We start from the raw sequence: 16,058 nt of genomic DNA, 5'->3' as shown, positions 1-16,058 counted from the left end.
TAAAGCACTACAGATCTAATACTCCCAGATTATAAATCAGGAAATAGAATGGAAAATAAAAATGATGAGACAGAGAATCTTTGAATCGGCAAATAAATGTGGAAAACTGCTGGCTTGGCAGTTAAAAAAGAGACAGAAAGAAAGTACTATTACTAATATTGTATCAGAAGGAAAGTCTATGGAGAATCCTGCAGAGATAAGAAGATGTTTTTAGAAATACTATAAACAACTGTATAAAAATGGAAAAGAAGATAATGGTAAAATCGAGCAATTTATCCAAGTACATGGATTGCAAAAAAATCCTGAAAATAAAAAGATCCTACTTAACGGATTGATCACAAAACAAGACGTTGAGAATGCAGTAAATCAGATGCAGCTTGGTAAAACACCAGGGCCAGGTGGTTTGTCAGCAAAATACTATAAAACTTTGAAAGACTGGTTTATTCAGCCATTGATGGACGTATGCAATAAGATATTAAGAGAGGACAAAGCACCTGAAACCTGGAAGGAAGCCTTTATAACCCTGATTCCAAAACCAGAACAAGATAGGTCCAATGTGAAAAATTATAGGCCGATCTCATTACTCAATGTGGATTTCAAATTTTTTGCTAACATTCTGGCCAATAGGTTGAAGAAGGTACTAACAGATTATATTCATAAAGACCAGGCAGGATTTCTACCTGGGAGACATATGAAAGATAACATTAGGAATATAATTGATATGTTAGAAAGATTGGAAGTTAAAAAAAACTCTAAAGGAATGTTAATGTTTGTAGATGCTGAGAAGGCCTTTGATAATGTTTCATGGAGTTTTATGAAAAGGAATTTAGAAAGTATTGAGGTTGGACAATATGAATCTTGGGAAGAGGGACTGATTGTGAAATCACTAATTTTTATATTTCTTCAACAGTCTCCACATAGCAACTTTTATCTCCTTGTTCCTCAGTGTGTAGATCATGGGATTCATCAGAGGGAAGACCACGGTGTGGAAAAAGGCTACCACTTTGTCGAAGGGAAAGTCCTGGAAGGGACGGCAGTAGATGTAGATGGCTGGACCAAACATAATGCAGGCAATGATGATGTGGGTGATGCATGTAGAGGAGGCTTTGTTCTTCCCATGGCTTGAGCTTGTCCTCACCTTTATTAGCAGGGCCCCATAAGAGATGAGGAGGAGGATGAAACATGCAGTGCTTACAAGGCCACTGCTAACAAACATGACAAATTCTAATGTGTAAGTGTTGGTGCAAGCCAGCTTAATAATCTGGGTGATATCACAGAAGAAGTTGTCAAGCTCATTGGGGCCACAGAATGGGAGAGGGATGATGAGAATGACCTGGATTATGGAGTGCAGGAATCCTCCAACCCATGAACATACCAGCATACCCCAGCAGACTACTTGGGTCACCATAGTAGCATAGCGCAGTGGCTGGCAGATGGCCACATACCGGTCAATGGCCATGGCAATGAGAAGGAACATCTCAGCTGCACCAAGAAAATGAATGAAAAAAATCTGAGTGATACATCCCAGGTATGATATAGTCTTGCGACCAGAAAATATGTTAGCCATGAGCTTTGGTGGGGTGACACAGCTGTAGCAGATGTCCAAGAAGGCCAAGTTGGCTAAGAAGAAAAACATGGGGGATCCCAGATGGGGGTCCTTACAGATTGTCACAATGATGACAAAGTTTGCAGGTAGGATGATGATGTAGAAGAGCAGGAGAAGAACACAAAGGAACAGCTGCATCTCCCAGAGCTGTGACAACCCCTGGATAACAAACTCTTTCACTACAGTGTGATTCCCATTTTCCATCCTTGCAGATGTAGTCCTGCAAAACAATTATATTTGGATTGTTAAACAATAAATGATTGCAATACCCCTGCTCCTTTTAAAATCAGGCTCCAGCGGCACGGCGGTTGCAGGAGGCCCCATTAGCTAAAGTGGTGCTTCAGGTTAAGAACAGTTTCAGGTTAAGACGGACCTCCGGAACGAATTAAGTACTTAACCCAAGGTACCACTGCACATTATTTACACAATGAGTCCTGTCTGAATGGCTGATTCTGCTTCCCTCCTGGAGCCTGATTGGTCTTTTCCTGCAGGGCAATCAGTTGTTGCATTCTAGGATCCTACTTGTCTATTGTTCTAGGATCCAAGCTTAGTACATAACACAGAGCCAGTGTTTTGTAGTGGTTAGAGTGTGGGATTAGTACCTGTGAGACATTCAGAAAAACTTTCTGACACTAAGAGCTGTTCAGCAGTGGAACAGATCCCCACAAGAGGTGGTGGACTCTCCTTCCATGTGGTTTTTTAAAGAGAGGTTGAATGGCCTTCCAATTCTAAGATTCTATGAATTGGGTCTGGAAACTAAATGATAGCTAGTGCAGTCAGGCGAGGATCAGTGTTACATGCTGAAACCGTCTTCCCCTGGTGAGCAACCTGACTGTTGAATTCTCCACTAGTTAAAGCTTCCTAACCTTATCCAGTGGCAACCCCACATATAACACATTGTAGTAATCTAATTTAGAGGTTACCAGAGCATAGACAACAGATGTTAGGCTATCCCTGTCCACAGGGTCACCAACTGAAGATGATGGAAGGCACTCTGCATCACTGAAGCCATCTGAGCCTCAAACAACAGCAATGAATCCCGATGTACCTCCCTCACATGGTAGTGAGAGCTAAATGAGGTGGGGGAGAACCATGTATGCCTTCTTGAGCTCCTTCAATGGAAGGTAGAACATAAAAGCAAAGAAACAAAACAATCCTTTCCTTGTTGTTCTCTATTCCCAAGTTTGATAATACCTCTGTCAATTATTTGCATGTTTTGCATTTATCTAGAAATAGGAATCAGGGACACATACAGCACTGAAGCACGAGTACAGTATTGATACAAGCAAATGTATCATACATACATGTCTGTGTTTGTTTTTGCCTTCTGAAGCCACTATTCCTTTTTTCATACTTCATTTTCTGTTCACAATCGGCCAAATTTATACAAGGAATATTGTCATGATGATAGGAAAAGTATTTCCTTTGCAATTCAGGTAGAGATGGGTAGATCTATCAGTTTCAGGTTCTCTCAGTTTCTCATCTTTCCAATCTTAAATTCTCTATATTTACACATCACTCCGTGGTTTTTAAAAAAAGAAAACCACATAAATATTTATCATCATTTTATTGCAAATTTCTCCTAATATAAATATTTTTGTATGCAATTTTGAAAAATATACACAGATTTCTGCAAAACAATTTCCTTTGATCTAATCAATTCTGTTAAATATTATTTTCACTTATGTGCATTTTAATGCACATTTTGCTATATTATAAGCTATTCTGTACATATTACTTAGGTGTAGGACTAGGATAGTATTCACCTCTAGTCCTACTCAGCGCAGACACATTGAAATTATTGGACATGGCAATCTTTTGTTCATTAATTTCAATGGGTCAACTATGAGTAGGACTTAGGTGACTATAATTCCTACACTGCAAAATTCAAACAGGTGCAAATTTCAAAGGTTGTCTTTTCTTTGGTTTGCATATTGTTCAGAAAACTAAACCCAGGAGATGAGTTACATGGAGTCCTCTGTGATCTGAACATGATGTCACTGATAGTGAAGAGGAGAAATTCAATTCAGTGTGCAGTTAAAGCCAAATTGACCACATTTGCACTTTCAGAAACAATAAACAAACAACAACTATTCTTTGAAACTTGCACTTATCTGAATGGATTGAGCCTGGGACCTTCTGAAGTGCAAAACAGATCACCACTATGGCTCATTTCCCAAATCTAAGGCTAACAAGAGAGAGATCCAGTGCTGTTGCTGCTGCTGGTGGACCCTACACCTTCTTCCCTCCAACCACAGAGATTCTCAAGACCATGAGCAGATCTGGCACAACTCTTTTGCTGCCTGAAGATAGGAATTAGATCAGGCTTCCACAACCTCGGCCCTCCAGATGTTTTGAGACTACAATTCCCATCATCCCTAACCACTGGTCCTGCTAGCTAGGGATCATGGGAGTTATAGGTCAAAAACATCTGGCGGGCCGAAGTTGAGGAAGCCTGAATAAGATGGTGCCCCCCCACTCCATAATACCAAACACAGCTGCTGACAAAACTGGCAGCTTAACTTTACTTTGATACCAGAGAATCCTCACCTACACCTCAACTACAACTAGCTTAGGATGCAAAGGGCAGACCATATGGAACACACAGTTCTGCCCTCCACATTTCCCACCCTCCAGCATTTGCCACCTGAGGCAGCTTCCTCAATTTGTCTAAATGGTAGTGCTGGCCATACATGCAGAGCTCAGGGACTAGGGACAGAAGGATTTGTCATTTTCAGTTTCTTGGTTTCTCATTTTTCCTATCTTAAATTCAGTTTCCCACATTTCAACATCAGTTTGATATTTGTTTAGAAAAAGAGTCCTAATCAAAACCAATCAGCATTTTAATACAAATTCCTTCTAATTTTTGACTGTCCCCTTAAAGCAAGAGTAGGGAACCACTAGTCCTCTAGATATTGCTGGACTACAACTGTCACCATCCCTGACCACTTGCCATGGTATCTGGAGCTGGTGAAAGTTGAACAACAGCTGGAGGGCTGCAGTTTAGCCAACTCTGCCATAAAGACTTGAGGCAGTCAGAAAAAACAGCCACTATGCCTCCCATCCTGATCATCCACCAGACCCCTCCTCTGTGTTCTCTTTGATTCCTTAGTAGTGATTAGCAAGGAAGATAAGAACAAAAGAAGGGTCTGCAGGATCAGGCCAGTGGCCCATCTAGCCCAGCATCTTCTTCTCAGTGTGGCCAACCAGATGCCAGCAAGCAGGACAACAGCACTCTCCTCTCCTGTGGCTTCCAGCAACTGGTATCCAAAGTGAGCTGAATGATCAACAGAGGGGCAAGGGAGGAAAACTAAAGCCATGTAAAAAGACAATGTAAAAAAAGCAAAGATGAGACAAGCACTTACCCTTTGTTGCCCTTCAATTTGCAGACAGCCTTTCTGGCAGAATAAATCTTCCTCATCCTCATAGTTATATTGCTTATGGAAGAAGTGCATCCAAGAATATACTGAGCCCAGAAGAAACACCTTCCACTGATCCCAGAGGACCTCATTAAAAAAGTTAGCAATAGCCAATTTCTTTTATTTCAGTGGTGCTTCAAGGATATTGATGGTCCCATTTTGACAAACCCATTTTCTAGTCACTTCTCCATTTAATTGTCTTATTTATTAAACATCAGCACACAATGCAAATAATAGCTCTCTTTGTTTGTACATGAACTAATTATATGATACATACATGGCTATGGGCATTGGGTAGTAATAACAGAGTTTCGTTAAACGACTGAAATGTACTCTGGTCTTCCCCAGCCTAGTGCCTTCCAGATGATGACAACTCTCATCAGCCCAAACTAGCACATGATGGAATACTCAGAAATGTATTAAACTTCAGAGACTTCCCTATGGCTTGAGTAAATTAATGATTTCAGTGTAGAGTGATAATCATATCAGGGCTTTTATTCAGCTGGAACTCATCGGAACTCAGTTCCAGCAGCTCTCAGTTGGACACCATTGTCATAAGACAACAACGGAGATGTTCAGAGTGAATTCCAGCATCTCTTTTTCTAGAAAAATAGCAGTGATCATGATAATGATTTCCTATAAACCATTCACCATACTAGCAAAGAACAGGGTGGGTCATAAAATCATATATCAGAGGAGTCGAAGCATCTCACATTTTATCAGTTCATGGCTGTTTAGATAATTACTTTGGAGACTCTCCAGTTAACACACTGTGTACATCTTAGCTGCTGTGAATGTCTTTATAGGGAAGAATGCAGGGAATCACATGTCTACCTTCCCACCAGAAATTGCTTCCCTGCTTCTCAGCTTCCTCATGGCTGACTTCACATCTTTATTTCTCAGAGTGTAGATCAACGGATTCAGCATGGGGGTGATGATATTGTAAAGGACAGAGACCAGCTTATCTACTGAGAAAGTGGAGAAAGGCCTGGCATAGATAAAGATGCAAGGACCAAAGAACAATGTCACCACAGTTAGGTGGGAGGCACAGACATTGAGTGCTTTGCGACGTCCCTCAGGGGAGCGGATCCTCACCAGAATAGTGGCATAGGAGGTCACCAGGATGACAAAGCAGCTGCTTGAGATGAGACCACTGTTGGAGACCATGAGGAGTTCAATAACATAGGTGTCAGTGCAGGCCAGCTTGATTACAGGTGGCACATCACAGAAGAAGTTGTCTACTTGGTTAGGTCCACAGAAGGGCAGCCTCATAGTAAGGATGGTCTGGACTGTAGAGTGGATGAAGCCTCCGGTCCAAGAAGCTGCCACCAACCAGCTGCAGAGTTGCCTGTTCATGATATTGGGATAGTGCAGAGGCTTGCAGATGGCCACGTACCTGTCATAGGCCATGATGGTGAGGAGGAACATCTCGGCAGCACCCACAAAATGGAGGAAAAAGAGTTGAGCCATGCAGGCATCAAAGGAGATGCTCCTTTTCTCGACCAAGAAGTCCATCAACATCTTAGGGGCTGTGACAGTGGAGTAGCAAAGATCCAGGAAGGAGAGGTTACCCAGCAGGAAGTACATGGGTGTGCTCAGCCGGGGGTCAGAGGTCACTGTAAGCATGATGAGGGTGTTTCCTGCTAGGGTGGCTGTGTAGACCAGGAGGAAGACCACAAAGAGGGCGGCTTGGGACTGCCATGATGGGGAAAGGGCTGCCAAGAGGAATTCATTGACCCGAGTGTAGTTTCCTTCCAGGTTCTCCATTTTTCCTATGAAAGCATGGAGAGAGATTCATTTAGTTATTTATAAACTGCCAACAGAGTAGAGTGCTGTCTCACTAATAGGGAGGCCTTTTAATTAATCAAAAACTTCAATATTGATAACAGTGATCATTTGCCTGTAATCATCTCCACTATTTGCCAAAATTCAATTCAGCGCTCTCACATAGAACAAGAGAAAATTGATAAAGCTAATGTCCCAGCATTGTGTAGGAAAAAATGAACACCCGAGCTGGCTACTGTAGTTGAGACCAGATTGAATTTGTAAACTGCAATTAATTTAAGATCAACTATAATCAATGACCTATCAACAGATTCCTCCCTGATGGTTTATGATAATCTCATTGAGTTCTTGCAGGATGTGGTATCTGTTAACACAAACCCAGCCAGCAAGCCCCATATAGCTAAAGGGTTCAGATGGTTCGACCAAGAAGAAGAAAGCCTTAAGGAACTCTTATTTGGCCTATAGAAATGCTGGCCTAAACCATTTACCCCCAACTTATTTCAAAATTTAAAAAGAGTACAAAGCCCTTTTGGCTTCGAACAAAAGGCAGTCTGAACAATACTCCTGGTCTCTCTTACTGAATGTCTTGCTAAATAATGAAACAAAACTCTTCTGGAAACTGGTCTCTGGCTTCCTGAGAAATAGCAATCCAGCCCCTAGCTGTGCCATTCCAGCTCAGGTATGGGAGAACCATTTTAGAAATATATTCATGGAAAATTCAAATCTCCCCTCCAGTTTTTATGATGAAGATTCGGCAGAAGTGTCACTGCTCCCACAATGGAGCCCAGTTACAGTGGAAGAAGTCTACACATTAATTGGGAACCTGAAGAGTGGTAAGGCTTTATCTTAGCTGAATTGATCATATCTGATCAGCACTGGTGGGCTCCTCTTCTGGCAGCACTTTTACGTTAGTAAATAACTTGGGCAAAATACCGTCTAGCTGGAAACGTGCAATAGTAGTCCCAACCTTTAAGAGAGGCCAGCCAAATGTGCCTTCTAATTATAGGCCAATCAGTCTGCTTTCAATTTTGGAAAGCTGTAGCCCCGCTTTCTCTGTAACAAATTGACAACTTTTCTAAATGACTATAATATACTATCTAAAACTCAGCTTTCCGCGAGAACCACTCAACATCAGACCACTGTCCAATGCTGTCCCTCCTAGCCGAGAAGTACACCAGACCTCTACAGGGAATACTCTTTGTGACCTTTATGGACCTGAAATCTGCCTTTGACTCCATCCTCAGATTCCAACTATGGTCCAAATTACAGGCAGTGGCGTGGCGTGGGTTGTCAGCACCCGGGGCAAGGCAAGTAATTTGCATCCCCTAACCCGTGGATTTGCGCCCCCTAACCCGTGGATTTGCGCCCCGTAACCCTAACCCCCAGATGTTGCGCCCGGTGCGGCCGGCCCCCCTGCACCCCCCACGCTACGCCACTGATTACAGGTAGTACTAAGGATAAATGCCTCCTACATCTTATTAAAGCCCTGTACTGTGGAAGCAATTTGCAGGTTAGGTGCAGGTTGCAGGGCCAGCTCTCTGACTGTATTGAGATGGCCAGGGGAGTGAGAAAGGGATGCATTTTGGCCCCTACTTTGTTCAGTTTGTTTTTGATAACTTAGAAGCAAGCTTAATGGACCCTGGTGGCCATCTCCCAAAAATGGGGATGAGAAAGACCCCTCTCTCGCTGTATGCGGATGACATGGCCATCCTCTCCTGAACCAGACCTGGCTTGAACTACCAACTAAGGAAATTCTCAGACTACTGCTCTGGTAATGGGTTATCCATCAATTATGAAAAATCAAAAGTCCTGGTGTTTGAGAAGAGATTTTCCCTGAGTAAATGGGTACCAGAGCACACCAAATTCGTCCGGTACCTAGGGCTTCTATTCCATCATTCCAAGTCCTGGAAACATCATTGGCAGACAGCCTATCAAAAGGCAGAGGTAAGCAAACTGTCTATACTTCGATTCTTTTATCCAAGGGGAGGCTATTATGTTCCACCAGCCATTAAGGTATTTAATGCAAAATCTGTCTCTCAACTCCTCTACGCCTCAAACGTCTGGTTCAATGCTCATTCTCCAGGTTTGATGGCTTCCAGGCAAAGTTTCTCTGGTAAAATGTGTTCCAAATGCAATACTATTTTTAGAAACAGGTGAATGCCCTCTATCAACTAAAGCATGGTGGGCTGCCCTGAGATACTGGCTCAAGATCTCAGTCTTTGGCCTAGGGAAGGGCTTACTTTCATACCTAAACAATGAGGAGTTTACCAGCTCATGGATGAAAATTATGGTTAGAAAAACCACTTCAATTGGTATGCCACCTTCTCTCCTGTACCATCTGGGCTATGATTATGCCCTTGAATCTCTGAGGCAAAGGCATATCACATAGTGATCTCCAATCTCAATCTCATGTTATCTGTGGCCCATTAGCAGTAGGAATTTACTATGGGTTCAATTTTCAGACACCTGCATATCTTAGAAATTTTTCTTTACCAACATCTTTTCACCAAAGCCAGATTAAATATACTCCCATCAGAAGTGTTAAATAGCAGACTGAGAGGTATTCCTTATCAAAATAGGATCTCTGTATGCTCTCGGGACTTTGACTGCATGGGGCACATTTTATTGCATTGCGGACAATATTATCAAGCTAGGGAACTATTGATTAAAGCACTATTGGCAAATCGACTGGGTCAATCTGAAGCCTATTATACCAAATATCTTCTGGACGACAACTCCAAAGATATCACAGTGGCCATGGCAAAGTTTCTTTCAGTAGTCATGCGAATCAAAGATCAACATGACTAAACAAATAACGCTTCGGTCTCCCTTCCCTGGGGGGGCGGGGGTTGTCTGTATGAATCTGTATTTTATTCTGAATCCATGTTATGGGTTGTTGGACCACAATAAAGATTTATATATATTGCTAGCTCATTAAGCAATATCTTGGTGATATACAATTAAATCATTACAACATCATAAAATGAGCTACTTTAGGAGAAAAGGCGGGAAATAAAAAATAAAACTACTTACAGTAGATCCACTGAAATAAATAAACATGACTCATTTAGGACAATATATTTCAATAGGTCTGCTCGGAGGAGCACTAGCATTGCATTCAAACCAAGATTAGTAAAATCCAGAAATCATAAAATTCAGAAGAAATGGCCAGTGCTTAATCAAACCATTTATCTAAAAATTCTTGTTTTTAGAAGGTGACCAAGTACTTCAATGGTAAGTGCTTCTCTGATTTTGATAGTCACAGTCTTGCAAAAATCCTGGTGCCACTATGCTAAAAACCTTAATTTGGTGAAGATACTGCTTAAAATAACCTGGTCCCTTGATGGCTTAAACATTTTTGTGATTGTCCCTCCATCTTTTTGGCAATTGGAGGATATGGTCTAGAAGATACCAAAGCCTACAGCATTATGGCCAAGCTATTCCTTTCCAGAAATAGGAATAGCTGAGATGTGTCAAGGGCCATTTCAAGGTTCTGTTTTACACTGTTTCTTCTGGTTAGGTATGGATAGGATTTCACTGTTAGTCTTGATTGATTCCACTGTGTTCAATGGGATGGGAAAAGTGTGAACCGAATTGCATCCTTTATGCACCTGCAGTTGATTTGACTTTTTAAAGCATATATAGTTCTGCCTTAAGACATTTTAAAATTCTATCTATATTGTACAATGGGGGAGATTGATGGCTGGAGAAGAGAGGGTTAATGGAGCCAGGAGAAATTGCCGAAGAATTGCATATTAGTCCTGATGAAGCAGCCCAATGTTGCATTTGATTGGAAGATTGGTTGACAACCGATCAACAACCGGCCTTTAAAATGACTAAGGAATACAAGAAGGATAGGACATTTTTAATGTATGCTACAACAGCAGCAAGAATACTCATCGCACAGTATTGGAAGACACAGGAGCTACCCACGCTGGAAGAATGGCAGATGAAAGTCATCGACTATATGGAATTGGCAGAAATGACTGACAGAATCAGAGACCAGGGAGAAGAGACAGTGAAGGAAGATTGGAGGAAGTTCAAAGATTATTTACAGAAACACTATAAGATAATGAATGTTTGATGACATCAGATTGAATGTAAAAGGTTATTAGTAAAAAAGTGTAAAGATTAAAAAGATCTAATACTTTAAGATATAAGGAAATGTAATTATATTAAGATATTAAGATTATGATAAAATCAAAGTATGACAGAGGGAAGGAATTTGCTGACAGAATATATGATCTGGAATACAGAGAAGGGAGGTCTGGGGAGGTCGGAGAAACAAGTTAATGCAAAGAATACAATGAGATAAAAATTGTTTTTATTCTTTTTATTTTTCTTTCTTACATTTTTTGCTGTTTTGTGTTTGTATTTGTTTATTTTTTGTCGTGTTGTGTTTTATTTTTTGTCGTTTTATACTTATTGTAAAATCCAATAAAATATTTTTTAAAAAATAAAAAATAAAATGACTAAGGAATATCTGAGATGAAGAGTTCTTTCTTGGCACTATTAAAAAGGTAAAGGGACCCCTGACCATTAGGTTCAGTCGTGACCAACTCTGGGGTTGGGGTGCTCATCTCACTTTATTGACCGAGGGAGCCAGCGTACAACTTCCAGGTCATGTGGCCAGCATGATGAAGCTGCTTCTGGTGAACCAGAGCAGCACACAGAAATGCCATTTACCTTCCTGCCAGAGCAGTACCTATTTATCTACTTGAATTTTTACGTGCTTTCAAACTGCTAGGTTGGCAAGAGCAGGGATTTGAGCCACCGACCTTCTGATCAGCAAGTCCTAGGCTCTGTGGTTTAACCCACAGCGCCACCCGCGTCCCTCTCTTGGCACAATTAGAGTGTTGCTATTTTCAGATTAGAGTCAGTGACATTCTGGCAAACTCATCTTGAGCAATTACAGCTGTTCAGAGGCCTTGCAGTACAATACACTTCCCAAAATATTGCACTTTCTGTGATGAAGAAAATGCAGAGGAAAGTGTGAGTTTACACTTCATTGATGCAATGCTGCCTAACCTCCCCACAATTAAATCAGGAGGCATGCACAATAAACAAGTCTGGAAATGTTCACTGGGAACCTGAGGGGGGTACAGTGGACACTGACAGTCTGCTAGTATGCTTACTTGCACCTCTGTTCAGATTGTATATCCTTAAATAAACACACATATTACAGAATGCCAGAAAGCCTCCAGGGATCTCATTCCAAAGGGAACCAAATCCAGGCAATCTGGTTCAACAGGCTGTGTAGGTTTCTGAAATGTACAAGCTTGCAAACCCTAGAAAGATGAAAATATCACAAGCAGCTACCCCTCTGCTAGATGCCTTCAGCTCCCTGTGAGAATGTTTTGTCTCTGCTTTGTTTAACTTTGCTTATATCAAAAATCTTGTCCCATTTCATTTCCTTTTGTCGCAATCACTTCATGCCCCTATGTAGTGAGAATTTTGAGAAGTGTACCATTTATTCAGCTTTGATTTCCTTTAGAAGAAAGTCACTGAAAGTTTATATCATTTTGGAATGTGTGTGTTTACTTACAACTATATAAGTCAGAGACTCAGTGTCGAAACACTCTCAGGCAGCCTTTCCTAGCCCTGCGTCCTCAAGATGTTTTCAGTTTTCCACCATCCCAATCTGTTCAGGTAAGCATGGCTGTACTGTGATGGTTGTTGCAGCCCAAAATATCTGGACAACAAGAATTCAAAGCCCCTTGCTTCAGGATCAAGTACCTTTGGGGACAGTCAGCACTCTGACATGGTTATAGTAAAGGTGCTGCTGTGACGGGAAGGGAAACAGTGTTTCTGTGTGCTCTAGTTTCCATCACGGTGTTACGTTGCTCCAGAAGCAGTTTAGTCATGCTGGCCACATGAACTGGAAAGCTGCCTGTGGACAAACGCCAGCTTCCTCAGCCTGAAGCAAGATGCAACCCCATAGTCACCCTTGACTTTGCTATTTTGGTACTTTTAGAGTGTTGTTATGGTTTTAGAAGTCACTCTGCTTTCTATGTGTGTCTCTCTCTGTCTTGCTTTCTCTCTGAATCAAACTGACTGGGCTAGCAGTTGACTCTGGCAATGGGATAGTATCTTCCTCCATTGTATCTGATGACAGCAGACTAGTTTAGTGACTGCATAGAAACATAGGAATCTGCATTGTACTGACTCAGACCTACAGGTCAATCTGGCTCTGTATTGTCTACACTGATTGGCAGTGGCTCTCCAGGGCTTCCCTACCCTTCCTGGCAATGCCAGGGATTGAACTTGGGAGTTGCTGCATGCAGAGTGGTTGTTCTTTCACTGAGCTATGACCCTCTCTCTTGCAAGGCAGGCTGTGTGGCACACAGCTGTGATCTCCAGAGCAGGGAGATAACTGATGGCTGCTGCTACTACCTCCCATCATCATTATAATAATAATAATCACCATTATTATTATCCTGAGTTAGTTGGCCACCTGAAGCAATTGCCTCATATTGCCTAATGGTAGGGACAGCCCTTCTTCTGTGCTTGACAGGAGACAATTGACAATATTGTAGAATAATCACAACCTACCCCTAAAATCGTTAAACTCAAAAGCATCAATCACCACAAATACTATTACAGAAACAGAACATCTATAGCCAATGAGATGCCCTTTAAATGTTATTCAACTCCAACTCCCATCAGTCCCAGGCAACATGGTCAGTGATAAGGGGAGTTGTAGTCTGGCAACATCTGGAGGACATGATGGTTTCTGTTTGAAGGGGGGAAATGCATAGCAAATTTGTTTCAGGTCTCCCCCATCAGCCTTGTTGATTCCACTTGCTCTCTACTTACTCATTCTGAAGTTGTGTGGAGAATGTCTCTCCCCAACTGATCACATCTTGGAATGAGAAGTGAGAAGTTGTGTTCTATTGTCGCTCAACGACATCGAATGCTCTCTGCAAGCCAGAAAATGAGAACAATGAAAAGACATCTCAATTTATCCATTTGGATCTTGGCGAGGCAATCAGGTGCTCTGGGCATTAAGGAGTTGCATGACTGTGATTGCAAAGGGAGTTTGTTTCCGCTGTTGCTGCTCTCATGTCTCCAATGAGGGAAAGACAGAAAACTCTGAGAAGTTGTAAAGGAAATTCCTCCTCAGCCCAATTTGCCTTTAATTTGCACTGAAGTCCAGTAGAGTGGATTTGTACTTTGCAACCAGCTTCTTGTTTTTCATGTTTGACATTTTATATGCTGTATTGACTTCAACTCCCATCATCCATGACCATTGGCCATACCTCCTGGGACTGACGGGAGTGGGAGCCTGTGGTGCTCTGGTGTATATATAAATGAAAGTGTGTAAATATTAGAATAATTACAGTAAACTAGTATGTGATAGTATATATATTTTGCTAAATATATAGGTGAGTATAATTTCTTTCTTTCTTTCTTTCTTTCTTTCTTTCTTTCTTTCTTTCTTTCTTTCTTTCTGGTGTCATGGTTAAGAGCAGTGGACTCTAAATATGGTGAACTGGGTTCGATTCCCTGCTCCTCCACATGCAGCTGCTGGGTGACCTTGGGCTAATCACACTTCTCTGAAGTCTCTCAGCCTCACTTACCTCACAGAGTGTTTGTTGTGGGGGAGGAAGGGAAAGGAGATTGTTAGCTGCTTTGGGACTCCTTTGGGTAGTGACTCCTTAGGGTAGTGAAAAAGCGGAATATCAAATCCAAATTCTCTTTCTTTCTTTCTTTCTTTCTTTCTTTCTGGACATGCACTGGAAGCCAGTGCAGTGCATTTCAAATACAGCGGTACCTCAGGGTTAAGTACTTAATTCGTTCTGGTGGTCTGTTCTTAACCTGAAACTGTTCTTAACCTGAAACACCACTTTAGCTAATGGGGCTGTTATGAAACTGTTCTCATCCTGAAGCAAAGTTTTTAACCTGAAGCACTATTTCTGGGTTAGGGGAGTCTGTAACCTGAAGCGTATGTAAACAGAGGTACCACTGTAATGTTTATTAATGATCTTCTTGGTTTACAAAAGTGTGTGCATTGTCTCTTTTTTCAGGTTGTATAATAGTTGAATTAAGGTGTTAGGCTGGGAGAGGGAGAGATTGTGCTTGGAATGTTGGAAGTAAATAGTAACTGGATAAGAATTTAGATAGAGAAATTGACTACTGGTGGGTTTTAGTTGAAAGAAACAGTGGTAGTTGGAGTTTCATGGGGTGGGGTCAAGTGTTTGGGGAGCTGTGGCAGCATTAGTGAGATAGAGTGGGGTTGGTGTTATTAATGGTCATGGTTTTGGGACAAATGGTGAATGTATATTTAGCCTGGATATATTTAGAATGGTAGAGTAGATAGGAATGTTCATATGAACCGAAGTCATATCTTAAGTATGTAACCGAAACCATATGCTCCTTTGCACTGAACTATCGTAAATTCATTTATTATCTCTGTGATCAATAAAATTGTGGGTGACTGCTGACTGAGGTGGGACTCCTTCAGTATCTGTGAAGGCAGAAAAATAAATAATTTTTAAAAGGTCTAATAGCAATCCAGTTCACTGCTCTACAACTTAGAGAGAGTGGGGTACAGGGAGGTTGAAGTAGATCTGAGGGTGGTGCCAGAGAACCACATAGCTTAAGGGGAAAATGGGCAGGACAGGTGGGTTTTTGGGGTGAGATACAAACCAGAATGATACAGACAGAAGTGGGTAAAGAGAATAAATGGCTTTGGCTTTAAAAAGATGTAGTCCCCTAGTGAGGATTGGGCATAGAGAGAGTGATGGGGAGGGGGAGGTATAGTTTCTGAAACAATGACTAAGCCTCCACCTCTGTAACTTTGCCAGATGAAATCAGTGACGAGAGGGTTAACACTGTAGCTTATTGATGACACTGTTCTCATGAGTCAGTCTGCATATTATACCTTAAATGGATGTCCCCACTGCTTCCTTTGTTCTCTTGGTCTTCCTTTTCCACTTTACTCAAATTGGAAAATGTCAAGGTTAGGGCTCTGTAGAGGTGCCATTATTTTCCATCACAGAGTTGGGCTGGGTGGGAGGGTTTAAACCTTGACAATTATCCAAGCATTGTGATGCTACAAATAAAATTATGTCTGTATGTCTTTATGTTACCCACTTCAGATTTCACTGCTGACTCTCTCACCCACCTCACCCCAAAATTTGCAGAGCCACTCCTAGTCTTCTGGTCTATGGAGAAGCTCACCAACTATATTATATTTTTAAGTTACATACAACATTTCATTCATACACACACACACACACACACAC

The 16,058-nt window shown here is 41.5% G+C and overlaps 2 protein-coding genes across 2 annotated transcripts; both read right to left on the bottom strand.

Annotated features, from left to right (window-relative positions):
- Nucleotides 1–886: 886 nt before the first annotated feature.
- On the bottom strand, nt 887–1,810 carry LOC310663105 (olfactory receptor 4N2-like; the record flags this gene model as incomplete). The annotated part of the gene is made up of 1 exon (XM_083410733.1): nt 887–1,810. One exon carries the CDS (start codon nt 1,808–1,810, stop codon nt 887–889), a length of 924 nt encoding a protein of 307 aa, XP_083266859.1.
- Nucleotides 1,811–5,715: 3,905 nt separating this feature from the next.
- On the bottom strand, nt 5,716–15,756 carry LOC310663084 (olfactory receptor 4Q2-like). Its single transcript, XM_083410701.1, has 3 exons — nt 15,695–15,756; nt 13,627–13,730; nt 5,716–6,797 (listed from the first exon to the last, which is right to left on the bottom strand). The coding sequence occupies exons 2-3, from the start codon at nt 13,628–13,630 to the stop codon at nt 5,848–5,850; spliced, it is 954 nt and encodes a 317-aa protein (XP_083266827.1). The 5' UTR covers nt 13,631–13,730; nt 15,695–15,756; the 3' UTR covers nt 5,716–5,847.
- Nucleotides 15,757–16,058: the final 302 nt, after the last annotated feature.

The sequence above is a fragment of the Podarcis tiliguerta genome (genome assembly GCF_965153285.1).
Source record: "Podarcis tiliguerta genome assembly, chromosome: 13".
NCBI classification, from domain to species: Eukaryota; Metazoa; Chordata; class Lepidosauria; order Squamata; family Lacertidae; genus Podarcis; species Podarcis tiliguerta.
This window is presented reverse-complemented; position numbering and strand designations above follow the sequence as displayed.